The sequence below is a fragment of the Petromyzon marinus genome, unplaced genomic scaffold (assembly GCF_048934315.1).
Source record: "Petromyzon marinus isolate PM22_M1 ecotype Great Lakes invasive population unplaced genomic scaffold, UKy_Petmar_22M1.pri1.0 PM_G_Scaffold_42, whole genome shotgun sequence".
Classification (NCBI taxonomy): domain Eukaryota; kingdom Metazoa; phylum Chordata; class Hyperoartia; order Petromyzontiformes; family Petromyzontidae; genus Petromyzon; species Petromyzon marinus.
In genome coordinates, this window is record NW_027422994.1 from 1,954,970 (window position 1) to 1,982,372 (window position 27,403).

General features: G+C 50.3%; 1 protein-coding gene across 1 annotated transcript in view; it reads right to left on the reverse strand.

Moving 5' to 3' along the window:
- Window positions 1-27,403, reverse strand: part of LOC142917111 (ADP-ribosylation factor-like protein 2-binding protein) — a 169,972-nt gene that overhangs the window by 133,199 nt on the left and 9,370 nt on the right. Inside the window, exon 3 of the mRNA XM_076061807.1 lies at window positions 21,932-22,028. Coding sequence (XP_075917922.1) covers window positions 21,932-22,028 — 97 coding nt within the window. The remainder of the gene's footprint in view (window positions 1-21,931; window positions 22,029-27,403) is intronic.

The following is a 27,403-nucleotide window of genomic DNA, read 5'->3' on the forward strand; positions in this document are numbered from 1 at the left end:
CTGTGGGTCTCTGTGTGAGTCTATGGGTCTCTGTGTGAGTCTTAGGGTCTCTGTGTGAGTCTATGGGTCTCTGAGTGAGTCTATGGGTCTCTATGTGAGTCTATGGGTCTCTGCGTGAGTCTATGGGTCTCTGTGTGAGTCTATGTGTCTCTGTGTGACTCTATGGGTCTCTGTGTGAGTCTATGGGTCTCTGTGTGAGTCTATGGGTCTCTGTGTGAGTCTATGGGTCTCTGTGTGAGTCTATGGGTCTCTGTGTGAGTCTGTGGATCTCTGTGCGAGTCTGTGGGTCTCTGTGTGAGTCTGTGGGTCTCTGTGTGAGTCTGTGGGTCTCTGTGTGAGTGTATGGGTCTCTGCGTGAGTCTGTGGGTCTCTGTGTGAGTCTATGGGTCTCTGTGTGAGTCTATGGGTCTCTGTGTGAGTCTATGGGTCTCTGTGTGAGTCTATGTGTCTCTGTGTGAGTCTATGGGTCTCTGTGTGAGTCTATGTGTCTCGGTGTGAGTCTATGGGTCTCTGTGTGAGTCTGTGGGTCTCTGTGTGAGTCTATGGGTCTCTGCCTGAGTCTGTGGGTCTCTGTGTGAGTCTATGTGTCTCTGCGTGAATCTATGGGTCTCTGTGTGAGTCTATGGGTCTCTGTGTGAGTCTATGGGTCTCTGTGTGAGTCTATGGGTCTCTGTGTGAGTTTATGGGTCTCTGTGTGAGTCTATGGGTCTATGTGTGAGTCTGTGGATCTCTGTGTGAGTCTATGGGTCGCTTTGTGAGTCTATGGGTCTCTGTGTGAGTCTGTGGGTCTCTGTGTGAGTCTATGGGTCTCTGTGTGAGTCTGTGGGTCTCTGTGTGAGTCTATGGGTCTCTGTGTGAGTCTGTGGGTCTCTGTGTGAGTCTATGTGTCTCTGCGTGAATCTATGGGTCTCTGTGTGAGTCTATGGGTCTCTGTGTGAGTCTATGGGTCTCTGTGTGAGTCTATGGGTCTCTGTGTGAGTCTATGGGTCTCTGTGTGAGTTTATGGGTCTCTGTGTGAGTCTATGGGTCTATGTGTGAGTCTGTGGATCTCTGTGTGAGTCTATGGGTCGCTTTGTGAGTCTATGGGTCTCTGTGTGAGTCTGTGGGTCTCTGTGTGAGTCTATGGGTCTCTGTGTGAGTCTATGGGTCTCTGTGTGAGTCTATGGGTCTCTGTGTGAGTCTGTGGGTCTCTGTGTGAGTCTATGGGTCTCTGTGTGAGTCTGTGGGTCTCTGTGTAAGTCTATGGGTCTCTGTGTGAGTCTATGGGTCTCTGTGTGAGTTTATGGGTCTCTGTGTGAGTCTATGGGTCTATGTGTGAGTCTGTGGATCTCTGTGCGAGTCTGTGGGTCTCTGTGTGAGTCTGTGGGTCTCTGTGTGAGTCTATGGGTCTCTGTGTGAGTCTGTGGGTCTCTGTGTGAGTCTATGGGTTCTCTGTGTGAGTCTATGTGTCTCTGTGTGAGTCTATGGGTCTCTGTGTGAGTTTATGGGTCTCTGTGTTAGTCTATGGGTCTATGTGTGGGTCTATGGATCTCTTTGCGAGCCTATGGGTCTCTGTGTGAGTCTGTGGGTCTCTGTGTGAGTCTATGGGTCTCTGTGTGAGTCTATGGGTCTCTGTGTGAGTCTATGTGTCTCTGTGTGAGTCTGTGGGTCTCTGTGTGAGTCTATGGGTCTCTGTGTGAGTCGAAGGGTCTCTGTGTGAGTCTATGGGTCTCTGAGTGAGTCTATGGGTCTCTATGTGAGTCTATGGGTCTCTGCGTGAGTCTATGGGTCTCTGAGTGAGTCTATTGGTCTCTGTGTGAGTCTATGGGTCTCTGTGTGAGTCTATGTGTCTCTGTGTGACTCTATGGGTCTCTGTGTGAGTCTATGGGTCTCTGTGTGAGTCTATGGGTCTCTGTGTGAGTCTATGGGTCTCTGTGTGAGTCTATGGGTCTCTGTGTGAGTCTGTGGATCTCTGTGCGAGTCTGTGGGTCTCTGTGTGAGTCTGTGGGTCTCTGTGTGAGTCTGTGGGTCTCTGTGTGAGTGCATGGGCCTCTGCGTGAGTCTATGGGTCTCTGTGTGAGTCTATGGGTCTCTGTGTGAGTCTATGTGTCTCTGTGTGAGTCTATGGGTCTCTGTGTGAGTCTATGTGTCTCTGTGTGAGTCTATGGGTCTCTGTGTGAGTCTGTGGGTCTCTGTGTGAGTCTATGGGTCTCTGCCTTAGTCTGTGGGTCTCTGTGTGAGTCTATGTGTCTCTGCGTGAATCTATGGGTCTCTGTGTGAGTCTATGGGTCTCTGTGTGAGTTTATGGGTCTCTGTGTGAGTCTATGGGTCTATGTGTGAGTCTGTGGATCTCTGTGTGAGTCTATGGGTCGCTTTGTGAGTCTATGGGTCTCTGTGTGAGTCTGTGGGTCTCTGTGTGAGTCTATGGGTCTCTGTGTGAGTCTATGGGTCTCTGTGTGAGTCTATGGGTCTCTGTGTGAGTATGTGGGTCTCTGTGTGAGTCTATGGGTCTCTGTGTGAGTCTGTGGGTCTCTGTGTAAGTCTATGGGTCTCTGTGTGAGTCTATGGGTCTCTGTGTGAGTCTATGTGTCTCTGTGTGAGTCTGTGGGTCTCTGTGTGAGTCTGTGGGTCTCTGTGTAAGTCTATGGGTCTCCGTGTGAGCCTATGGGTCTCTGTGTGGGTCTATGGGTCTCTGTGTGAGTTTATGGGTCTCTGTGTGAGTCTATGGGTCTATGTGTGAGTCTGTGGATCTCTGTGTGAGTCTATGGGTCGCTTTATGAGTCTATGGGTCTCTGTGTGAGTCTGTGGGTCTCTGTGTGAGTTTATGGGTCTCTGTGTGAGTCTATGGGTCTCTGTGTGAGTCTATGGGTCTCTGTGTGAGTCTGTGGGTCTCTGTGTGAGTCTATGGGTCTCTGTGTGAGTCTGTGGGTCTCTGTGTAAGTCTATGGGTCTCTGTGTGAGTCTATGGGTCTCTGTGTGAGTTTATGGGTCTCTGTGTGAGTCTATGGGTCTATGTGTGAGTCTGTGGATCTCTGTGCGAGTCTGTGGGTCTCTGTGTGAGTCTGTGGGTCTCTGTGTGAGTCTATGGGTCTCTGTGTGAGTCTGTGGGTCTCTGTGTGAGTCTATGGGTCTCTGTGTGAGTCTATGTGTCTCTGTGTGAGTCTATGGGTCTCTGTGTGAGTTTATGGGTCTCTGTGTTAGTCTATGGGTCTATGTGTGGGTCTATGGATCTCTGTGCGAGCCTATGGGTCTCTGTGTGAGTCTGTGGGTCTCTGTGTGAGTCTATGGGTCTCTGTGTGAGTCTATGGGTCTCTGTGTGAGTCTATGTGTCTCTGTGTGAGTCTGTGGGTCTCTGTGTGAGTCTATGGGTCTCTGTGTGAGTCGAAGGGTCTCTGTGTGAGTCTATGGGTCTCTGAGTGAGTCTATGGGTCTCTATGTGAGTCTATGGGTCTCTGCGTGAGTCTATGGGTCTCTGAGTGAGTCTATTGGTCTCTGTGTGAGTCTATGGGTCTCTGTGTGAGTCTATGTGTCTCTGTGTGACTCTATGGGTCTCTGTGTGAGTCTATGGGTCTCTGTGTGAGTCTATGGGTCTCTGTGTGAGTCTATGGGTCTCTGTGTGAGTCTATGGGTCTCTGTGTGAGTCTGTGGATCTCTGTGCGAGTCTGTGGGTCTCTGTGTGAGTCTGTGGGTCTCTGTGTGAGTCTGTGGGTCTCTGTGTGAGTGCATGGGCCTCTGCGTGAGTCTATGGGTCTCTGTGTGAGTCTATGGGTCTCTGTGTGAGTCTATGGGTCTCTGTGTGAGTCTATGTGTCTCTGTGTGAGTCTATGGGTCTCTGTGTGAGTCTATGTGTCTCTGTGTGAGTCTATGGGTCTCTGTGTGAGTCTGTGGGTCTCTGTGTGAGTCTATGGGTCTCTGCCTTAGTTTGTGGGTCTCTGTGTGAGTCTATGTGTCTCTGCGTGAATCTATGGGTCTCTGTGTGAGTCTATGGGTCTCTGTGTGAGTTTATGGGTCTCTGTGTGAGTCTATGGGTCTATGTGTGAGTCTGTGGATCTCTGTGTGAGTCTATGGGTCGCTTTGTGAGTCTATGGGTCTCTGTGTGAGTCTGTGGGTCTCTGTGTGAGTCTATGGGTCTCTGTGTGAGTCTATGGGTCTCTGTGTGAGTCTATGGGTCTCTGTGTGAGTCTATGGGTCTCTGTGTGAGTATGTGGGTCTCTGTGTGAGTCTATGGGTCTCTGTGTGAGTCTGTGGGTCTCTGTGTAAGTCTATGGGCCTCTGTGTGAGTCTATGGGTCTCTGTGTGAGTCTATGTGTCTCTGTGTGAGTCTGTGGGTCTCTGTGTGAGTCTGTGGGTCTCTGTGTAAGTCTATGGGTCTCTGTGTGAGCCTATGGGTCTCTGTGTGGGTCTATGGGTCTCTGTGTGAGTTTATGGGTCTCTGTGTGAGTCTATGGGTCTATGTGTGAGTCTGTGGATCTCTGTGTGAGTCTATGGGTCGCTTTATGAGTCTATGGGTCTCTGTGTGAGTCTGTGGGTCTCTGTGTGAGTCTATGGGTCTCTGTGTGAGTCTATGGGTCTCTGTGTGAGTCTATGGGTCTCTGTGTGAGTCTGTGGGTCTCTGTGTGAGTCTATGGGTCTCTGTGTGAGTCTGTGGGTCTCTGTGTAAGTCTATGGGTCTCTGTGTGAGTCTATGGGTCTCTGTGTGAGTTTATGGGTCTCTGTGCGAGTCTATGGGTCTATGTGTGAGTCTGTGGATCTCTGTGCGAGTCTGTGGGTCTCTGTGTGAGTCTGTGGGTCTCTGTGTGAGTCTATGGGTCTCTGTGTGAGTCTGTGGGTCTCTGTGTGAGTCTATGGGTCTCTGTGTGAGTCTATGTGTCTCTGTGTGAGTCTATGGGTCTCTGTGTGAGTTTATGGGTCTCTGTGTTAGTCTATGGGTCTATGTGTGGGTCTATGGATCTCTGTGCGAGCCTATGGGTCTCTGTGTGAGTCTGTGGGTCTCTGTGTGAGTCTATGGGTCTCTGTGTGAGTCTATGGGTCTCTGTGTGAGTCTATGTGTCTCTGTGTGAGTCTGTGGGTCTCTGTGTGAGTCTATGGGTCTCTGTGTGAGTCGAAGGGTCTCTGTGTGAGTCTATGGGTCTCTGAGTGAGTCTATGGGTCTCTATGTGAGTCTATGGGTCTCTGCGTGAGTCTATGGGTCTCTGAGTGAGTCTATTGGTCTCTGTGTGAGTCTATGGGTCTCTGTGTGAGTCTATGTGTCTCTGTGTGACTCTATGGGTCTCTGTGTGAGTCTATGGGTCTCTGTGTGAGTCTATGGGTCTCTGTGTGAGTCTATGGGTCTCTGTGTGAGTCGGTGGATCTCTGTGCGAGTCTGTGGGTCTCTGTGTGAGTCTGTGGGTCTCTGTGTGAGTCTGTGGGTCTCTGTGTGAGTGTATGGGTCTCTGCGTGAGTCTGTGGGTCTCTGTGTGAGTCTATGGGTCTCTGTGTGAGTCTATGGGTCTCTGTGTGAGTCTATGGGTCTCTGTGTGAGTCTATGTGTCTCTGTGTGAGTCTATGGGTCTCTGTGTGAGTCTATGTGTCTCTGTGTGAGTCTATGGGTCTCTGTGTGAGTCTATGGGTCTCTGCCTGAGTCTGTGGGTCTCTGTGTGAGTCTATGTGTCTCTGCGTGAATCTATGGGTCTCTGTGTGAGTCTATGGGTCTCTGTGTGAGTTTATGGGTCTCTGTGTGAGTCTATGGGTCTATGTGTGAGTCTGTGGATCTCTGTGTGAGTCTATGGGTCGCTTTGTGAGTCTATGGGTCTCTGTGTGAGTCTGTGGGTCTCTGTGTGAGTCTATGGGTCTCTGTGTGAGTCTATGGGTCTCTGTGTGAGTCTATGGGTCTCTGTGTGAGTATGTGGGTCTCTGTGTGAGTCTATGGGTCTCTGTGTGAGTCTGTGGGTCTCTGTGTAAGTCTATGGGTCTCTGTGTGAGTCTATGGGTCTCTGTGTGAGTTTATGGGTCTCTGTGTGAGTCTATGGGTCTCTGTGTGAGTCTATGGGTCTCTGTGTGAGTATGTGGGTCTCTGTGTGAGTCTATGGGTCTCTGTGTGAGTCTGTGGGTCTCTGTGTAAGTCTATGGGTCTCTGTGTGAGCCTATGGGTCTCTGTGTGAGTTTATGGGTCTCTGTGTGAGTCTATGGGTCTATGTGTGAGTCTGTGGATCTCTGTGCGAGTCTGTGGGTCTCTGTGTGAGTCTGTGGGTCTCTGTGTGAGTCTATGGGTTTCTGTGTGAGTCTGTGGGTCTCTGTGTGAGTCTATGGATCTCTGTGTGAGTCTATGTGTCTCTGTGTGAGTCTATGGGTCTCTGTGTGAGTCTATGGGTCTCTGTGTGAGTCTATGTTTCTCTGTGTGAGTCTATGTGTCTCTGTGTGAGTCTATGGGTCTCTGTGTGAGTCTATGGGTCTCTGTGTGAGTCTATGGGTCTCTGTGTGAGTCTATGGGTCTCTGTGTGAGTCTGTGGGTCTCTGTGTGAGTCTGTGGGTCTCTGTGTGAGTCTATGGGTCTCTGTGTGAGTCTATGTGTCTCTGTGTGAGTCTATGTGTCTCTGTGTGAGTCTATGGGTCTCTGTGTGAGTCTATGTGTCTCTGTGTGAGTCTGTGGGTCTCTGTGTGAGTCTGTGGGTCTCTGTGTAAGTCTATGGGTCTCTGTGTGAGCCTATGGGTCTCTGTGTGAGTCTATGGGTCTCTGTGTGAGTCTATGGGTCTCTGTGTGAGTCTATGGGTCTCTGTGTGAGTCTATGTGTCTCTGTGTGAGTCTGTGGGTCTCTGTGTGAGTCTATGGGTCTCTGTGTGAGTCTTAGGGTCTCTGTGTGAGTCTATGGGTCTCTGAGTGAGTCTATGGGTCTCTATGTGAGTCTATGGGTCTCTGCGTGAGTCTATGGGTCTCTGTGTGAGTCTATGTGTCTCTGTGTGACTCTATGGGTCTCTGTGTGAGTCTATGGGTCTCTGTGTGAGTCTATGGGTCTCTGTGTGAGTCTATGGGTCTCTGTGTGAGTCTGTGGATCTCTGTGCGAGTCTGTGGGTCTCTGTGTGAGTCTGTGGGTCTCTGTGTGAGTCTGTGGGTCTCTGTGTGAGTGTATGGGTCTCTGCGTGAGTCTGTGGGTCTCTGTGTGAGTCTATGGGTCTCTGTGTGAGTCTATGGGTCTCTGTGTGAGTCTATGGGTCTCTGTGTGAGTCTATGTGTCTCTGTGTGAGTCTATGGGTCTCTGTGTGAGTCTATGTGTCTCGGTGTGAGTCTATGGGTCTCTGTGTGAGTCTGTGGGTCTCTGTGTGAGTCTATGGGTCTCTGCCTGAGTCTGTGGGTCTCTGTGTGAGTCTATGTGTCTCTGCGTGAATCTATGGGTCTCTGTGTGAGTCTATGGGTCTCTGTGTGAGTCTATGGGTCTCTGTGTGAGTCTATGGGTCTCTGTGTGAGTCTATGGGTCTCTGTGTGAGTTTATGGGTCTCTGTGTGAGTCTATGGGTCTATGTGTGAGTCTGTGGATCTCTGTGTGAGTCTATGGGTCGCTTTGTGAGTCTATGGGTCTCTGTGTGAGTCTGTGGGTCTCTGTGTGAGTCTATGGGTCTCTGTGTGAGTCTGTGGGTCTCTGTGTGAGTCTATGGGTCTCTGTGTGAGTCTGTGGGTCTCTGTGTGAGTCTATGTGTCTCTGCGTGAATCTATGGGTCTCTGTGTGAGTCTATGGGTCTCTGTGTGAGTCTATGGGTCTCTGTGTGAGTCTATGGGTCTCTGTGTGAGTCTATGGGTCTCTGTGCGAGTTTATGGGTCTCTGTGTGAGTCTATGGGTCTATGTGTGAGTCTGTGGATCTCTGTGTGAGTCTATGGGTCGCTTTGTGAGTCTATGGGTCTCTGTGTGAGTCTGTGGGTCTCTGTGTGAGTCTATGGGTCTCTGTGTGAGTCTATGGGTCTCTGTGTGAGTCTATGGGTCTCTGTGTGAGTCTGTGGGTCTCTGTGCGAGTCTATGGGTCTCTGTGTGAGTCTGTGGGTCTCTGTGTAAGTCTATGGGTCTCTGTGTGAGTCTATGGGTCTCTGTGTGAGTTTATGGGTCTCTGTGTGAGTCTATGGGTCTATGTGTGAGTCTGTGGATCTCTGTGCGAGTCTGTGGGTCTCTGTGTGAGTCTGTGGGTCTCTGTGTGAGTCTATGGGTCTCTGTGTGAGTCTGTGGGTCTCTGTGTGAGTCTATGGGTCTCTGTGTGAGTCTATGTGTCTCTGTGTGAGTCTATGGGTCTCTGTGTGAGTTTATGGGTCTCTGTGTTAGTCTATGGGTCTATGTGTGGGTCTATGGATCTCTGTGCGAGCCTATGGGTCTCTGTGTGAGTCTGTGGGTCTCTGTGTGAGTCTATGGGTCTCTGTGTGAGTCTATGGGTCTCTGTGTGAGTCTATGGGTCTCTGTGTGAGTATGTGGGTCTCTGTGTGAGTCTATGGGTCTCTGTGTGAGTCTGTGGGTCTCTGTGTAAGTCTATGGGTCTCTGTGTGAGTCTATGGGTCTCTGTGTGAGTTTATGGGTCTCTGTGTGAGTCTATGGGTCTCTGTGTGAGTCTATGGGTCTCTGTGTGAGTATGTGGGTCTCTGTGTGAGTCTATGGGTCTCTGTGTGAGTCTGTGGGTCTCTGTGTAAGTCTATGGGTCTCTGTGTGAGCCTATGGGTCTCTGTGTGAGTTTATGGGTCTCTGTGTGAGTCTATGGGTCTATGTGTGAGTCTGTGGATCTCTGTGCGAGTCTGTGGGTCTCTGTGTGAGTCTGTGGGTCTCTGTGTGAGTCTATGGGTTTCTGTGTGAGTCTGTGGGTCTCTGTGTGAGTCTATGGGTCTCTGTGTGAGTCTATGTGTCTCTGTGTGAGTCTATGGGTCTCTGTGTGAGTCTATGGGTCTCTGTGTGAGTCTATGTTTCTCTGTGTGAGTCTATGTGTCTCTGTGTGAGTCTATGGGTCTCTGTGTGAGTCTATGGGTCTCTGTGTGAGTCTATGGGTCTCTGTGTGAGTCTATGGGTCTCTGTGTGAGTCTGTGGGTCTCTGTGTGAGTCTGTGGGTCTCTGTGTGAGTCTATGGGTCTCTGTGTGAGTCTATGTGTCTCTGTGTGAGTCTATGTGTCTCTGTGTGAGTCTATGGGTCTCTGTGTGAGTCTATGTGTCTCTGTGTGAGTCTGTGGGTCTCTGTGTGAGTCTGTGGGTCTCTGTGTAAGTCTATGGGTCTCTGTGTGAGCCTATGGGTCTCTGTGTGAGTCTATGGGTCTCTGTGTGAGTCTATGGGTCTCTGTGTGAGTCTATGGGTCTCTGTGTGAGTCTATGGGTCTCTGTGTGAGTCTATGTGTCTCTGTGTGAGTCTGTGGGTCTCTGTGTGAGTCTATGGGTCTCTGTGTGAGTCTTAGGGTCTCTGTGTGAGTCTATGGGTCTCTGAGTGAGTCTATGGGTCTCTATGTGAGTCTATGGGTCTCTGCGTGAGTCTATGGGTCTCTGTGTGAGTCTATGTGTCTCTGTGTGACTCTATGGGTCTCTGTGTGAGTCTATGGGTCTCTGTGTGAGTCTATGGGTCTCTGTGTGAGTCTATGGGTCTCTGTGTGAGTCTATGGGTCTCTGTGTGAGTCTGTGGATCTCTGTGCGAGTCTGTGGGTCTCTGTGTGAGTCTGTGGGTCTCTGTGTGAGTCTGTGGGTCTCTGTGTGAGTGTATGGGTCTCTGCGTGAGTCTGTGGGTCTCTGTGTGAGTCTATGGGTCTCTGTGTGAGTCTATGGGTCTCTGTGTGAGTCTATGGGTCTCTGTGTGAGTCTATGTGTCTCTGTGTGAGTCTATGGGTCTCTGTGTGAGTCTATGTGTCTCGGTGTGAGTCTATGGGTCTCTGTGTGAGTCTGTGGGTCTCTGTGTGAGTCTATGGGTCTCTGCCTGAGTCTGTGGGTCTCTGTGTGAGTCTATGTGTCTCTGCGTGAATCTATGGGTCTCTGTGTGAGTCTATGGGTCTCTGTGTGAGTCTATGGGTCTCTGTGTGAGTCTATGGGTCTCTGTGTGAGTCTATGGGTCTCTGTGTGAGTTTATGGGTCTCTGTGTGAGTCTATGGGTCTATGTGTGAGTCTGTGGATCTCTGTGTGAGTCTATGGGTCGCTTTGTGAGTCTATGGGTCTCTGTGTGAGTCTGTGGGTCTCTGTGTGAGTCTATGGGTCTCTGTGTGAGTCTGTGGGTCTCTGTGTGAGTCTATGGGTCTCTGTGTGAGTCTGTGGGTCTCTGTGTGAGTCTATGTGTCTCTGCATGAATCTATGGGTCTCTGTGTGAGTCTATGGGTCTCTGTGTGAGTCTATGGGTCTCTGTGTGAGTCTATGGGTCTCTGTGTGAGTCTATGGGTCTCTGTGTGAGTTTATGGGTCTCTGTGTGAGTCTATGGGTCTATGTGTGAGTCTGTGGATCTCTGTGTGAGTCTATGGGTCGCTTTGTGAGTCTATGGGTCTCTGTGTGAGTCTGTGGGTCTCTGTGTGAGTCTATGGGTCTCTGTGTGAGTCTATGGGTCTCTGTGTGAGTCTATGGGTCTCTGTGTGAGTCTGTGGGTCTCTGTGCGAGTCTATGGGTCTCTGTGTGAGTCTGTGGGTCTCTGTGTAAGTCTATGGGTCTCTGTGTGAGTCTATGGGTCTCTGTGTGAGTTTATGGGTCTCTGTGTGAGTCTATGGGTCTATGTGTGAGTCTGTGGACCTCTGTGCGAGTCTGTGGGTCTCTGTGTGAGTCTGTGGGTCTCTGTGTGAGTCTATGGGTCTCTGTGTGAGTCTGTGGGTCTCTGTGTGAGTCTATGGGTCTCTGTGTGAGTCTATGTGTCTCTGTGTGAGTCTATGGGTCTCTGTGTGAGTTTATGGGTCTCTGTGTTAGTCTATGGGTCTATGTGTGGGTCTATGGATCTCTGTGCGAGCCTATGGGTCTCTGTGTGAGTCTGTGGGTCTCTGTGTGAGTCTATGGGTCTCTGTGTGAGTCTATGGGTCTCTGTGTGAGTCTATGTGTCTCTGTGTGAGTCTGTGGGTCTCTGTGTGAGTCTATGGGTCTCTGTGTGAGTCGAAGGGTCTCTGTGTGAGTCTATGGGTCTCTGAGTGAGTCTATGGGTCTCTATGTGAGTCTATGGGTCTCTGCGTGAGTCTATGGGTCTCTGAGTGAGTCTATTGGTCTCTGTGTGAGTCTATGGGTCTCTGTGTGAGTCTATGTGTCTCTGTGTGACTCTATGGGTCTCTGTGTGAGTCTATGGGTCTCTGTGTGAGTCTATGGGTCTCTGTGTGAGTCTATGGGTCTCTGTGTGAGTCTATGGGTCTCTGTGTGAGTCTGTGGATCTCTGTGCGAGTCTGTGGGTCTCTGTGTGAGTCTGTGGGTCTCTGTGTGAGTCTGTGGGTCTCTGTGTGAGTGCATGGGCCTCTGCGTGAGTCTATGGGTCTCTGTGTGAGTCTATGGGTCTCTGTGTGAGTCTCTGGGTCTCTGTGTGAGTCTATGTGTCTCTGTGTGAGTCTATGGGTCTCTGTGTGAGTCTATGTGTCTCTGTGTGAGTCTATGGGTCTCTGTGTGAGTCTGTGGGTCTCTGTGTGAGTCTATGGGTCTCTGCCTTAGTCTGTGGGTCTCTGTGTGAGTCTATGTGTCTCTGCGTGAATCTATGGGTCTCTGTGTGAGTCTATGGGTCTCTGTGTGAGTTTATGGGTCTCTGTGTGAGTCTATGGGTCTATGTGTGAGTCTGTGGATCTCTGTGTGAGTCTATGGGTCGCTTTGTGAGTCTATGGGTCTCTGTGTGAGTCTGTGGGTCTCTGTGTGAGTCTATGGGTCTCTGTGTGAGTCTATGGGTCTCTGTGTGAGTCTATGGGTCTCTGTGTGAGTCTATGGGTCTCTGTGTGAGTATGTGGGTCTCTGTGTGAGTCTATGGGTCTCTGTGTGAGTCTGTGGGTCTCTGTGTAAGTCTATGGGTCTCTGTGTGAGCCTATGGGTCTCTGTGTGAGTTTATGGGTCTCTGTGTGAGTCTATGGGTCTATGCGTGAGTCTGTGGATCTCTGTGCGAGTCTGTGGGTCTCTGTGTGAGTCTGTGGGTCTCTGTGTGAGTCTATGGGTTTCTGTGTGAGTCTGTGGGTCTCTGTGTGAGTCTATGGGTCTCTGTGTGAGTCTATGTGTCTCTGTGTGAGTCTATGGGTCTCTGTGTGAGTCTATGGGTCTCTGTGTGAGTCTATGTTTCTCTGTGTGAGTCTATGTGTGAGTCTATGGGTCTCTGTGTGAGTCTATGGGTCTCTGTGTGAGTCTATGGGTCTCTGTGTGAGTCTATGGGTCTCTGTGTGAGTCTGTGGGTCTCTGTGTGAGTCTGTGGGTCTCTGTGTGAGTCTATGGGTCTCTGTGTGAGTCTATGTGTCTCTGTGTGAGTCTATGTGTCTCTGTGTGAGTCTATGGGTCTCTGTGTGAGTCTATGTGTCTCTGTGTGAGTCTGTGGGTCTCTGTGTGAGTCTGTGGGTCTCTGTGTAAGTCTATGGGTCTCTGTGTGAGCCTATGGGTCTCTGTGTGAGTTTATGGGTCTCTGTGTGAGTCTATGGGTCTCTGTGTGAGTCTGTGGGTCTCTGTGTGAGTCTATGGGTCTCTGTGTGAGTCTATGGGTCTCTGTGTGAGTCTATGGGTCTCTGTGTGAGTCTATGGGTCTCTGTGTGAGTCTATGTGTCTCTGTGTGAGTCTGTGGGTCTCTGTGTGAGTCTATGGGTCTCTGTGTGAGTCTTAGGGTCTCTGTGTGAGTCTATGGGTCTCTGAGTGAGTCTATGGGTCTCTATGTGAGTCTATGGGTCTCTGCGTGAGTCTATGGGTCTCTGTGTGAGTCTATGTGTCTCTGTGTGACTCTATGGGTCTCTGTGTGAGTCTATGGGTCTCTGTGTGAGTCTATGGGTCTCTGTGTGAGTCTATGGGTCTCTGTGTGAGTCTATGGGTCTCTGTGTGAGTCTGTGGATCTCTGTGCGAGTCTGTGGGTCTCTGTGTGAGTCTGTGGGTCTCTGTGTGAGTCTGTGGGTCTCTGTGTGAGTGTATGGGTCTCTGCGTGAGTCTGTGGGTCTCTGTGTGAGTCTATGGGTCTCTGTGTGAGTCTATGGGTCTCTGTGTGAGTCTATGGGTCTCTGTGTGAGTCTATGTGTCTCTGTGTGAGTCTATGGGTCTCTGTGTGAGTCTATGTGTCTCGGTGTGAGTCTATGGGTCTCTGTGTGAGTCTGTGGGTCTCTGTGTGAGTCTATGGGTCTCTGCCTGAGTCTGTGGGTCTCTGTGTGAGTCTATGTGTCTCTGCATGAATCTATGGGTCTCTGTGTGAGTCTATGGGTCTCTGTGTGAGTCTATGGGTCTCTGTGTGAGTCTATGGGTCTCTGTGTGAGTCTATGGGTCTCTGTGTGAGTTTATGGGTCTCTGTGTGAGTCTATGGGTCTATGTGTGAGTCTGTGGATCTCTGTGTGAGTCTATGGGTCGCTTTGTGAGTCTATGGGTCTCTGTGTGAGTCTGTGGGTCTCTGTGTGAGTCTATGGGTCTCTGTGTGAGTCTGTGGGTCTCTGTGTGAGTCTATGGGTCTCTGTGTGAGTCTGTGGGTCTCTGTGTGAGTCTATGTGTCTCTGCGTGAATCTATGGGTCTCTGTGTGAGTCTATGGGTCTCTGTGTGAGTCTATGGGTCTCTGTGTGAGTCTATGGGTCTCTGTGTGAGTCTATGGGTCTCTGTGTGAGTTTATGGGTCTCTGTGTGAGTCTATGGGTCTATGTGTGAGTCTGTGGATCTCTGTGTGAGTCTATGGGTCGCTTTGTGAGTCTATGGGTCTCTGTGTGAGTCTGTGGGTCTCTGTGTGAGTCTATGGGTCTCTGTGTGAGTCTATGGGTCTCTGTGTGAGTCTATGGGTCTCTGTGTGAGTCTGTGGGTCTCTGTGTGAGTCTATGGGTCTCTGTGTGAGTCTGTGGGTCTCTGTGTGAGTCTATGGGTCTCTGTGTGAGTTTATGGGTCTCTGTGTGAGTCTATGGGTCTATGTGTGAGTCTGTGGATCTCTGTGCGAGTCTGTGGGTCTCTGTGTGAGTCTGTGGGTCTCTGTGTGAGTCTATGGGTCTCTGTGTGAGTCTGTGGGTCTCTGTGTGAGTCTAAGGGTCTCTGTGTGAGTCTATGTGTCTCTGTGTGAGTCTATGGGTTTCTGTGTGAGTTTATGGGTCTCTGTGTTAGTCTATGGGTCTCTGTGTGAGTCTATGGGTCTCTGTGTGAGTCTGTGGGTCTCTGCGTGAGTCTGTGGGTCTCTGTGTGAGTCTATGGGTCTCTGTGTGAGTCTATGGGTCTCTGTGTGAGTCTATGTGTCTCTGTGTGAGTCTATGGGTCTCTGTGTGAGTCTATGTGTCTCTGTGTGAGTCTATGGGTCTCTGTGTGAGTCTGTGGGTCTCTGTGTGAGTCTATGGGTCTCTGCCTGAGTCTGTGGGTCTCTGTGTGAGTCTATGTGTCTCTGCGTGAATCTATGGGTCTCTGTGTGAGTCTATGGGTCTCTGTGTGAGTTTATGGGTCTCTGTGTGAGTCTATGGGTCTATGTGTGAGTCTGTGGATCTCTGTGTGAGTCTATGGGTCGCTTTCTGAGTCTATGGGTCTCTGTGTGAGTCTGTGGGTCTCTGTGTGAGTCTATGGGTCTCTGTGTGAGTCTATGGGTCTCTGTGTGAGTCTATGGGTTTCTGTGTGAGTCTATGGGTCTCTGTGTGAGTATGTGGGTCTCTGTGTGAGTCTATGGGTCTCTGTGTGAGTCTGTGGGTCTCTGTGTAAGTCTATGGGTCTCTGTGTGAGCCTATGGGTCTCTGTGTGAGTTTATGGGTCTCTGTGTGAGTCTATGGGTCTATGTGTGAGTCTGTGGATCTCTGTGCGAGTCTGTGGGTCTCTGTGTGATTCTGTGGGTCTCTGTGTGAGTCTATGGGTTTCTGTGTGAGTCTGTGGGTCTCTGTGTGAGTCTATGGGTCTCTGTGTGAGTCTATGTGTCTCTGTGTGAGTCTATGGGTCTCTGTGTGAGTCTATGGGTCTCTGTGTGAGTCTATGTTTCTCTGTGTGAGTCTATGTGTCTCTGTGTGAGTCTATGGGTCTCTGTGTGAGTCTATGGGTCTCTGTGTGAGTCTATGGGTCTCTGTGTGAGTCTATGGGTCTCTGTGTGAGTCTGTGGGTCTCTGTGTGAGTCTGTGGGTCTCTGTGTGAGTCTGTGGGTCTCTGTGTGAGTCTATGGGTCTCTGTGTGAGTCTATGGGTCTCTGTGTGAGTCTATGTGTCTCTGTGTGAGTCTATGTGTCTCTGTGTGAGTCTATGGGTCTCTGTGTGAGTCTGTGGGTCTCTGTGTGAGTCTGTGGGTCTCTGTGTGAGTCTGTGGGTCTCTGTGTAAGTCTATGGGTCTCTGTGTGAGCCTATGGGTCTCTGTGTGAGTTTATGGGTCTCTGTGTGAGTCTATGGGTCTATGTGTGAGTCTGTGGATCTCTGTGCGAGTCTGTGGGTCTCTGTGTGAGTCTGTGGGTCTCTGTGTGAGTCTGTGGGTCTCTGTGTGAGTCTATGGGTCTCTGTGTGAGTCTATGTGTCTCTGTGTGAGTCTATGGGTCTCTGTGTGAGTCTATGGGTCTCTGTGTGAGTCTATGTTTCTCTGTGTGAGTCTATGTGTCTCTGTGTGAGTCTATGGGTCTCTGTGTGAGTCTATGCATCTCTGTGTGAGTCTATGGGTCTCTGTGTGAGTCTATGGGACTCTGTGTGAGTCTGTGGGTCTCTGTGTGAGTCTGTGGGTCTCTGTGTGAGTCTATGGGTCTCTGTGTGAGTCTATGGGTCTCTGTGTGAGTCTATGTGTCTCTGTGTGAGTCTATGTGTCTCTGTGTGAGTCTATGGGTCTCTGTGTGAGTCTATGTGTCTCTGTGTGAGTCTGTGGGTCTCTGTGTGAGTCTATGGGTCTCTGTGTGAGTCTAAGGGTCTCTGTGTGAGTCTATGGGTCTCTGAGTGAGTCTATGGGTCTCTATGTGAGTCTATGGGTCTCTGCGTGAGTCTATGGGTCTCTGAGTGAGTCTATTGGTCTCTGTGTGAGTCTATGAGTCTCTGTGTGAGTCTATGTGTCTCTGTGTGACTCTATGGGTCTCTGTGTGAGTCTATGGGTCTCTGTGTGAGTCTATGGGTCTCTGTGTGAGTCTATGGGTCTCTGTGTGAGTCTGTGGATCTCTGTGCGAGTCTGTGGGTCTCTGTGTGAGTCTGTGGGTCTCTGTGTGAGTCTGTGGGTCTCTGTGTGAGTGTATGGGTCTCTGCGTGAGTCTGTGGGTCTTTGTGTGAGTCTATGGGTCTCTGTGTGAGTCTATGGGTCTCTGTGTGAGTTTATGGGTCTCTGTGTGAGTCTATGGGTCTATGTGTGAGTCTGTGGATCTCTGTGCGAGTCTGTGGGTCTCTGTGTGAGTCTATGGGTCTCTGTGTGAGTCTATGGGTCTCTGTGTGAGTCTATGGGTCTCTGTGTGAGTCTATGGGACTCTGTGTGAGTCTGTGGGTCTCTGTGTGAGTCTGTGGGTCTCTGTGTGAGTCTATGGGTCTCTGTGTGAGTCTATGGGTCTCTGTGTGAGTCTATGTGTCTCTGTGTGAGTCTATGTGTCTCTGTGTGAGTCTATGGGTCTCTGTGTGAGTCTATGTGTCTCTGTGTGAGTCTGTGGGTCTCTGTGTGAGTCTGTGGGTCTCTGTGTAAGTCTATGGGTCTCTGTGTGAGCCTATGGGTCTCTGTGTGAGTTTATGGGTCTCTGTGTGAGTCTACGGGTCTATGTGTGAGTCTGTGGATCTCTGTGCGAGTCTGTGGGTCTCTGTGTGAGTCTGTGGGTCTCTGTGTGAGTCTGTGGGTCTCTGTGTGAGTCTATGGGTCTCTGTGTGAGTCTATGTGTCTCTGTGTGAGTCTATGGGTCTCTGTGTGAGTCTATGGGTCTCTGTGTGAGTCTATGTTTCTCTGTGTGAGTCTATGTGTCTCTGTGTGAGTCTATGGGTCTCTGTGTGAGTCTATGGGTCTCTGTGTGAGTCTATGGGTCTCTGTGTGAGTCTATGGGTCTCTGTGTGAGTCTGTGGGTCTCTGTGTGAGTCTGTGGGTCTCTGTGTGAGTCTATGGGTCTCTGTGTGAGTCTATGGGTCTCTGTGTGAGTCTATGCGTCTCTGCGTGAGACTATGGGTCTCTGAGTGAGTCTATTGGTCTCTGTGTGAGTCTATGAGTCTCTGTGTGAGTCTATGTGTCTCTGTGTGACTCTATGGGTCTCTGTGTGAGTCTATGGGTCTCTGTGTGAGTCTATGGGTCTCTGTGTGAGTCTATGGGTCTCTGTGTGAGTCTGTGGATCTCTGTGCGAGTCTATGGGTCTCTGTGTGAGTCTGTGGGTCTCTGTGTGAGTCTGTGGGTCTCTGTGTGAGTGTATGGGTCTCTGCGTGAGTCTGTGGGTCTTTGTGTGAGTCTATGGGTCTCTGTGTGAGTCTATGGGTCTCTGTGTGAGTTTATGGGTCTCTGTGTGAGTCTTTGGGTCTATGTGTGAGTCTGTGGATCTCTGTGCGAGTCTGTGGGTCTCTGTGTGAGTCTGTGGGTCTCTGTGTGAGTCTATGGGTCTCTGTGTGAGTCTGTGGGTCTCTGTGTGAGTCTATGGGTCTCTGTGTGAGTCTATGGGTCTCTGTGTGAGTCTATGGGTCTCTGTGTGAGTCTATGGGTCTCTGAGTGAGTCTATGGGTCTCTATGTGAGTCTATGGGTCTCTGCGTGAGTCTATGGGTCTCTGAGTGAGTCTATTGGTCTCTGTGTGAGTCTATGAGTCTCTGTGTGAGTCTATGTGTCTCTGTGTGACTCTATAGGTCTCTGTGTGAGTCTATGGGTCTCTGTGTGAGTCTATGGGTCTCTGTGTGAGTCTATGGGTCTCTGTGTGAGTCTGTGGATCTCTGTGCGAGTCTGTGGGTCTCTGTGTGAGTCTGTGGGTCTCTGTGTGAGTCTGTGGGTCTCTGTGTGAGTGTATGGGTCTCTGCGTGAGTCTGTGGGTCTTTGTGTGAGTCTATGGGTCTCTGTGTGAGTCTATGGGTCTCTGTGTGAGTTTATGGGTCTCTGTGTGAGTCTATGGGTCTATGTGTGAGTCTGTGGATCTCTGTGCGAGTCTGTGGGTCTCTGTGTGAGTCTATGGGTCTCTGTGTGAGTCTGTGGGTCTCTGTGTGAGTCTATGGGTCTCTGTGTGAGTCTATGGGTCTCTGTGTGAGTCTGTGGGTCTCTGTGTGAGTCTGTCGGTCTCTGTGTGAGTCTGTGGCGCTCTGTGTGAGTCTATGGGTCTATGTGTGAGTCTATGGGTCTCTGTGTGAGTCTGTGGGTCTCTGTGTGAGTCTATGGGTCTCTGTGTGAGTCTGTGGGTCTCTGTGTGAGTCTATGGGTCTCTGTGTGAGTCTATGGGTCTCTGTGTGAGTCTATGGTTCTATGTGTGAGTCTATGGGTCTCTGTGTGAGTCTATGGGTCTCTGTGTGAGTCTATGGGTCTCTGTGTGAGTCTGTGGGTCTCTGTGTGAGTCTGTCGGTCTCTGTGTGAGTCTGTGGGTCTCTGTGTGAGTCTATGGTTCTCTGTGTGAGTCTATGGGTCTCTGTGTGAGTCTGTGGGTCTCTGTGTGAGTCTATGGGTCTCTGTGTGAGTCTATGGGTCTCTGTGTGAGTCTGTGGGTCTCTGTGTGAGTCTGTGGGTCTCTGTGTGAGTCTATGGGTCTCTGTGTGAGTCTATGGGTCTCTGTGTGAGTCTATGTGTCTCTGTGTGAGTCTATGTGTCTCTGTGTGAGTCTATGGGTCTCTGTGTGAGTCTATGGGTCTCTGTGTGAGTCTAAGGGTCTCTGTGTGAGTCTGTGGGTCTCTGTGTGAGTCTATGGGTCTCTGTGTGAGTCTAAGGGTCTCTGTGTGAGTCTATGGGTCTCTGAGTGAGTCTATGGGTCTCTATGTGAGTCTATGGGTCTCTGCGTGAGTCTATGGGTCTCTGAGTGAGTCTATTGGTCTCTGTGTGAGTCTATGAGTCTCTGTGTGAGTCTATGTGTCTCTGTGTGACTCTATGGGTCTCTGTGTGAGTCTATGGGTCTCTGTGTGAGTCTATGGGTCTCTGTGTGAGTCTATGGGTCTCTGTGTGAGTCTGTGGATCTCTGTGCGAGTCTGTGGGTCTCTGTGTGAGTCTGTGGGTCTCTGTGTGAGTCTGTGGGTCTCTGTGTGAGTGTATGGGTCTCTGCGTGAGTCTGTGGGTCTTTGTGTGAGTCTATGGGTCTCTGTGTGAGTCTATGGGTCTCTGTGTGAGTTTATGGGTCTCTGTGTGAGTCTATGGGTCTATGTGTGAGTCTGTGGATCTCTGTGCGAGTCTGTGGGTCTCTGTGTGAGTCTGTGGGTCTCTGTGTGAGTCTATGGGTCTCTGTGTGAGTCTGTGGGTCTCTGTGTGAGTCTATGGGTCTCTGTGTGAGTCTATGGGTCTCTGTGTGAGTCTATGGGTCTCTGTGTGAGTCTATGGGTCTCTGAGTGAGTCTATGGGTCTCTATGTGAGTCTATGGGTCTCTGCGTGAGTCTATGGGTCTCTGAGTGAGTCTATTGGTCTCTGTGTGAGTCTATGAGTCTCTGTGTGAGTCTATGTGTCTCTGTGTGAGTCTATGGGTCTCTGTGTGAGTCTGTGGGTCTCTGTGTGAGTCTATGGGTCTCTGTGTGAGTCTATGGGTCTCTGTGTGAGTCTATGGGTCTCTGTGTGAGTCTATGGGTCTCTGAGTGAGTCTATGAGTCTCTGTGTGAGTCTGTGGGTCTCTGTGTGAGTCTATGGGTCTCTGTGTGAGTCTGTGGGTCTCTGTGTGAGTCTATGGGTCTCTGTGTGAGTCTATGGGTCTCTGTGTGAGTCTATGGGTCTCTGTGTGAGTCTATGGGTCTCTGAGTGAGTCTATGGGTCTCTATGTGAGTCTATGGGTCTCTGCGTGAGTCTATGGGTCTCTGAGTGAGTCTATTGGTCTCTGTGTGAGTCTATGAGTCTCTGTGTGAGTCTATGTGTCTCTGTGTGACTCTATAGGTCTCTGTGTGAGTCTATGGGTCTCTGTGTGAGTCTATGGGTCTCTGTGTGAGTCTATGGGTCTCTGTGTGAGTCTGTGGATCTCTGTGCGAGTCTGTGGGTCTCTGTGTGAGTCTGTGGGTCTCTGTGTGAGTCTGTGGGTCTCTGTGTGAGTGTATGGGTCTCTGCGTGAGTCTGTGGGTCTTTGTGTGAGTCTATGGGTCTCTGTGTGAGTCTATGGGTCTCTGTGTGAGTTTATGGGTCTCTGTGTGAGTCTATGGGTCTATGTGTGAGTCTGTGGATCTCTGTGCGAGTCTGTGGGTCTCTGTGTGAGTCTATGGGTCTCTGTGTGAGTCTGTGGGTCTCTGTGTGAGTCTATGGGTCTCTGTGTGAGTCTATGGGTCTCTGTGTGAGTCTGTGGGTCTCTGCGTGAGTCTGTCGGTCTCTGTGTGAGTCTGTGGCGCTCTGTGTGAGTCTATGGGTCTATGTGTGAGTCTATGGGTCTCTGTGTGAGTCTGTGGGTCTCTGTGTGAGTCTATGGGTCTCTGTGTGAGTCTGTGGGTCTCTGTGTGAGTCTATGGGTCTCTGTGTGAGTCTATGGGTCTCTGTGTGAGTCTATGGTTCTATGTGTGAGTCTATGGGTCTCTGTGTGAGTCTATGGGTCTCTGTGTGAGTCTATGGGTCTCTGTGTGAGTCTGTGGGTCTCTGTGTGAGTCTGTCGGTCTCTGTGTGAGTCTGTGGGTCTCTGTGTGAGTCTATGGTTCTCTGTGTGAGTCTATGGGTCTCTGTGTGAGTCTGTGGGTCTCTGTGTGAGTCTATGGGTCTCTGTGTGAGTGTGTGGGTCTCTGTGTAAGTCTATGGGTCTCTGAGTGAGTCTATGGGTCTCTGTGTGAGTATATGGGTCTCTGTGTGAGTCTGTGGGTCTCTGTGTAAGTCTATGGGTCTCTGTGTGAGTCTATGGGTCTCTGTGTGATTTATGGGTCTCTGTGTGAGTCTATGGGTCTATGTGTGAGTCTGTGGATCTCTGTGCGAGTCTGTGGGTCTCTGTGTGAGTCTATGTGTCTCTGTGTGAGTCTATGGGTCTCTCTGTGAGTCTATGTGTCTCTGTGTGAGTCTATGGGTCTCTGTGTGAGTCTATGGGTCTCTGTGTGAGTCTATGGGTCTCTGTGTGAGTTTATGGGTCTGTGTGTTAGTCTATGGGTCTATGTGTGAGTCTATGGGTCTCTGTGTGAGTCTGTGGGTCTCTGTGTGAGTCTATGGGTCTATGTGTGAGTCTATGGGTCTCTGTGTGAGTCTATGGGTCTCTGAGTGAGTCTATGGGTCTCTGTGTGAGTCTATGGGTCTCTGCGTGAGTCTATGGGTCTCTGTGTGAGTCTATGGGTCTCTGTGTAAGTCTATGCGTCTCTGTGTGAGTTTATGGTTCTCTGCGTGAGTCTATGGGTCTCTGAGTGAGTCTATGGGTCTCTGTGTGAGTCTGTGGGTCTCTGTGTGAGTCTATGGGTCTCTGAGTGAGACTATGGGTCTCTGTGTGAGTCTATGGGTCTCTGCGTTAGTCTATGGGTCTCTGTGTGAGTCTATGGGTCTCTGTGTAAGTCTATGGGTCTCTGTGTGAGTCTATGGTTCTCTGCGTGAGTCTATGGGTCTCTGTGTGAGTGTGTGGGTCTCTGTGTGAGTCTATGGGTCTCTGAGTGAGTCTATGGGTCTCTGTGTGAGTCTATGGGTCTCTGTGTGAGTCTATGTGTCTCTGTGTGACTCTATGGTTCTCTGTGTGAGTCTATGGGTCTCTGTGTGAGTCTATGGGTCTCTGAGTGAGTCTATGGGTCTCTGTGTGAGTCTATGTGTCTCTGTGTGAGTGTGTGGGTCTCTGTGTGAGTCTATGGGTCTCTGTGTGAGTCTATGGGTCTCTGTGTGAGTCTATGTGTCTCTGTGTGAGTCTATGGGTCTCTGTGTGAGTCTATGTGTCTGTGTCGTACCGCGCGGTAATCCAGAAACATCTCCTTGAACGCGAGGAAGTCGCTGAATGTGAGCAAGAGATCAAAGATGTCTCCTGTCATCTCCTCCTTGTGCTCCCTGCGACATCAGCACCACCACCACCATCATCACCACCATCACCATCATCATCACCATCATCACCATCACCATCATCACCACCATCACCATCATCACCACCACCATCACCACCACCCCCACCATCACCACCCCCATCATCACCTCAAACCACCATCACCACCACCACCACCACCATCATCACCACCATCATCACCACCACCATCCCCACTAGCACCACCACCATCACCACCACCCCCACCATCATCACCACGATCACCATCACCACCATCACCAGCACCACCACTATCACCACCGCCATAACCACCATCACTACTACCACCACCCCTACTACCATCACCACCACCCCCACCATCACTACCCCCACCATCACCTCAACCCACCATCACCACCACCATCACCACCATCACCACCCCCACCATCACCACCACCACCATCCCCACTAGCACCACCACCATCACCACCACCATCACCACCACCACCACCATCACCACCACCACCATCCCCACTAGCACCACCACCATCACCACCACCATCACCACCATCAGCACCACCACCATCCCCACCAGCACCATCACCACCACCACCATCATCCCCACCATCCCCACCACAACCATCTTCACCACCACCATCCCCACCACCACCAACCACACCACCACCATCACCACCATCAGCACCACCATCACCACCATCAGCACCACTATCAACAACAACAACAACCGCCATTCGCCACTAAGTGGCGGTGACGTCACCACGACGCTTGTGCCAGGCTATGTGCACCCTGAGGCCACGTGAAGTGTCGAACACCCGCTGGCAGGAGGTCACGGGGCAGACCCAGGTGCCACGGGTCGACTGACTGAGATGACTGGCTGATGCACCACCTGTGCCCCCTACTGTGCCAACCTGCTGTGCTTTAGCCACCCGGCGCTCCGCTCGCTGTTGTGAGCGTCGCTCCTCCGCCCTCCGTTGTTGTTGGAGGGCGACTGCCTCCAACTGCCCAGTAGCATCCTTCACGAGCCTCCTCCACAGAGGCCGATCTTGACACCGCTGGTACCAGTCATCGGCAAGTCGACTCAGCTCCACGTCCTCCTGTACCACATCACTCCATCTCTTCTCTAGCCCGTGCCGCGCCCGCTTAGCCCCCTCAATCCGGCCAAACAAAAGCTGTTTCGGCATGCGGTGGCTGGGCATGCGGGCTACATGACCCAGCCATCGCAGCCTTGCCTGCCGGAGGAGCTCACCGATGGGACCCTGCCCAGATCTTTCAAGGATTTGTGAGCTCCTCACACAATTCAGTCTGGTTAAACCCAGGATGGATCGTAGGCAGGCCAGCCTAAATGTTTCTAACCGGCGAAGATGTTCCATTAGGGGGGTCCACGTTTCGCAAGCGTAGAGAAGGGAGGGAATGACCGTGGCCGAGAAGACCTGAAGCTTAGTGCGGAGCGACAGACCAGGTAGCTTCCACACAGCGTTACGCAACCGATGAAAAGATATTGCCGCTCGACTGATTCGGAGTGAGACCTCTGCTGTTAAACTGGAGCCAGTCATAAGCACACTGCCCAGGTATGGGAAACTCTCCACTCTCTCCACAACTGCCCCATCACCGATTGGGAGTTGTGGGGGTGGAGTGTCCGATGGTACAAAATACCCAGGCAGCTGCTTAGTTTTGGTGGGGCTGATGGTAAGGCCCCACCTCTTAGTGGCACGCTCCAGTCTCAGCAGCAGCGTCTCCAACTCCTCCTCTGACTGAGCAGCTATTACCAAATCATCAGCATACATAACGTGGTTGAGCAATAGGGAGCCATCCCTTGACCGCACCCGGGCATCGATTAGCCTCCCATTATATCTGTACCATATGGAGATTCCCCCGGTACAGCAGAGGGTCAGGTACTCCAAAAGCACGAACAACGACCCAGAGCCCAGGCCTACTGATGGTATCATAGGCCTTGACCAGGTCAATAAAGCAGAGATGTAGGTCTTGTTGGAATTCCCTACACCTCTGCTGTAGCAGACGGACAGAAAATATGGCATCTGTGCAGGACCGCCCTTTCCTGAAACCGCATTGGGGCTCCGCAAGCCTCTCCTCAGCGTGCCTGGCAAGGCGATGCTGAATAATCCTTGCCAGGACCTTTCCCGGCACACTGAGGAGTGAGATGCCCCTGTAGTTGTTACAGTCTGTGCAGTCCCCCTTCTTAAAAAGGGGGACCACCAGGGCATCCTTCCAATCCTGCGGAACCCGTCCAGTGGTCCAGACTGTTGTTATGATGTCATATAGGGCAGTCTGTGCACAAACGCCACCCTCCCTCAGCATTTCACTTGGGAGATCATCTCTGCCCGCTGCCTTTCCTGGTCTCAGACTCCGGATCGCCTTCAATACTTCCTCAGCAGTTGGCACCTCAGCCAGCCACTCACAGGGGGTGACTTCATCCAATATTTGAGGCGCCGCAGCCTCAGCAGGGTCATCCTCACTTTGTGCCACGATGTTTTCCTGGCTGAGGGATTTTCCCTCCCCCAGGACCTCACAGAAATGCTCAGCAAATCTGCGAACCTGTTCCTGGGGGTCGGAAATTGGATCACCGTTTTTTCCCCTAATGATGGTAATAGGTGTGGCGCTGCAGGTTACTTTTTTGATGGAGTTAAATAGAGATTTGTGATCACGGGCCACTGAGGCAGACTCCATCTCCTCAGCAACCCGCGACCACCACCCATCCTTGCAGCGCCTCACGGCTCTCCGAACCTCCGAGCGAAGGCTGCGGTAAGCCTCCTCATTCTCTGACGTGGGATTCTGTAGCCGATGACAGTGGGCCTGTCGCTTTTTCTCAACCATCCTGAACAACTCCTCTGTCATCTAGGGTGTCTGGGGAGGTCTGGACCGCGTACCCAGAGCAGCCATTGCAGCTGCATGAGTCACAGTCCTAAACCTCGCCCATTTACCCTCGACATCAGGAGTTGGGGACGATGCCAATCCCAGCCACAAGCGATGATGAAATTCTCGCTTGCAACTTTCATCAGATAACTGAGACCAGGCCACTTTAGGTTGGAATGGGGTCCTGGGTGTACACCCACCACCGGAGTGGAAGAATGGCAGGCGCATCTTACAGATGACTAGTCGATGGTCAGAGGGCAGATCAGCTCCACGGTAGGTCCTGGTGTCAAGGACATGGGCTCGCATTCGCTGGTCCGTCACTATGTAGTCCAGCAGATGTTCTTGCTTGGACCCGGCATGCATCCATGATGTTGTGTGGATGCGCCGATGCCGGAACAGCGTGTTGGTAATTACAAGCCCATGGGCTGCACAAAAATCTAGCAGCCTCCTACCGTTGTTATTGAGCTGATCTGGCCCATGCCCTCCAATCACTCCAGACCAGGTGCCAGTATCATGACCAACTCGGGCATTGAAGTCACCCAACATGATGACTCTATCCCGAGGGGCCACTTTAGCCAGCACCTGTTACAGGAGGTCATAGAAGGCATCTGACTCATCGGCTTTGCCTGCATCCCTCCACGGATGTTCATCTTCGGTGGGGGCATAAGTAACCACGACCACCATTCCTCGCCTCCGGTTGATGGGAAGGCGAGCCCAAAGTAGCCTGGGGCTTACAGCTTCCCACACCTCACCGCCACGCTCCCACGCCCCCTTCATTCTTTTGTTCAAAAGAAGACCCACACCCTGTTGTTTGGCAGTCTGCTGCCCCGAGTAGAGGACTGTCCACCCCTCATGGTGGCAGGAGCCAGAGCCGGTCCACCGGACCTCCTGAATGCCGCATAGATCCAGGCGGTACCGGTCCAGCTCCCGACAGAGGAGTGGCAGCCTCTCTTCTGCAGTGAGCGTTCGAACATTCCACGTGGCCACCCGTAGTGGCTTTTCGTTGTTTCTGGAGTAGCCCCGAGGGTAGGTATTCAATCTCCTGGCTCCGCCAATTGGGGTTTGGCCAGGAGACGTCATAGACGCCTGGCCCCCCGGGGCCTCCGGCACAAGCTTAGTTGTTACATATTTCAGTTTAATTCGTGGTTTCGTGGTAATTAATTGAAGGTGGAGGGGTTACCAGCCCCTCGTACCCGTCCAGAGCCCCCGTTTAGCCCCTGTGGTGGACACATATGCCATGAGGGGAGGAGCCAATCAAAATTGGATCTCCCCCCACAGCGCTGTCCACGACAGAGTTGCCCGTCCGGCACCGCGAGGAGGTAGGGGGTTGTTTTGCCGGACCAGCACCACTATCACCACCATCAGCACCACCGTCATCACCTCCGAGCTACATGACAGACATTGCAAGTTGTTGTTGATGATGTTGATGATGTTGTTGTTATTGATAATGCTGTTGATGACAATAATGTTGCTGATATAACTCTATTGATGATGATATTGTTTGACGTTGTTATTGATGATGGTGTTATTGATAATGTTGTTGACAATGTTGTTGTCGATTATGTTACTGATAATGTTGTTGACAATGTTGTTGTTGATGATGTTATTGATAATGTTGTTGACAATGTTATTGTTAATGTTATTGATAATGTTGTTGACAATGTTGTTGTTGATGATATTATTGATGTTGTTGACAATGTTGTTGTTGATGATGTTATTGATAATGTTGTTGACAATGTTATTGTTAATGATGTTATTGATATTGTTGTTGACAATGTTGTTGTTGATGATGTTATTGATAATGTTGTTGACAATGTTGTTGTTGATGATGTTATTGATAATGTTGTTGACAATGTTGTTGTTGATGATGTTATTGATAATGTTGTTGACAATGTTGTTGTTGATGATGTTATTGATAATGTTGTTGACAATGTTGTTGATGACTGTTATTGATAACGTTGTTGACAATGTTGTTGTTGATGATGTTATTGATAATGTTGTTGACAATGTTGTTGTTGATGATGTTATTGATAATGTTGTTGACAATGTTGTTGTTGATGATGTTATTGATAATGGTGTTGACAATGTTGTTGTTGATGATGTTATTGATAATGTTGTTGCCAATGTTGTTGATGACTGTTATTGATAATGTTGTTGACAATGTTGTTGTTGATGATATTATTGATGTTGTTGACAATGTTGTTGTTGATGATGTTATTGATAATGTTGTTGACAATGTTATTGTTAATGATGTTATTGATATTGTTGTTGACAATGTTGTTGTTGATGATGTTATTGATAATGTTGTTGACAATGTTGTTGTTGATGATGTTATTGATAATGTTGTTGACAATGTTGTTGTTGATGTTATTGATAATGTTGTTGACAATGTTGTTGTTGATGATGTTATTGATAATGTTGTTGACAATGTTATTGTTAATGATGTTATTGATAATGTTGTTGACAATGTTGTTGTTGATATTATTGATATTGTTGTTGACAATGTTGTTGT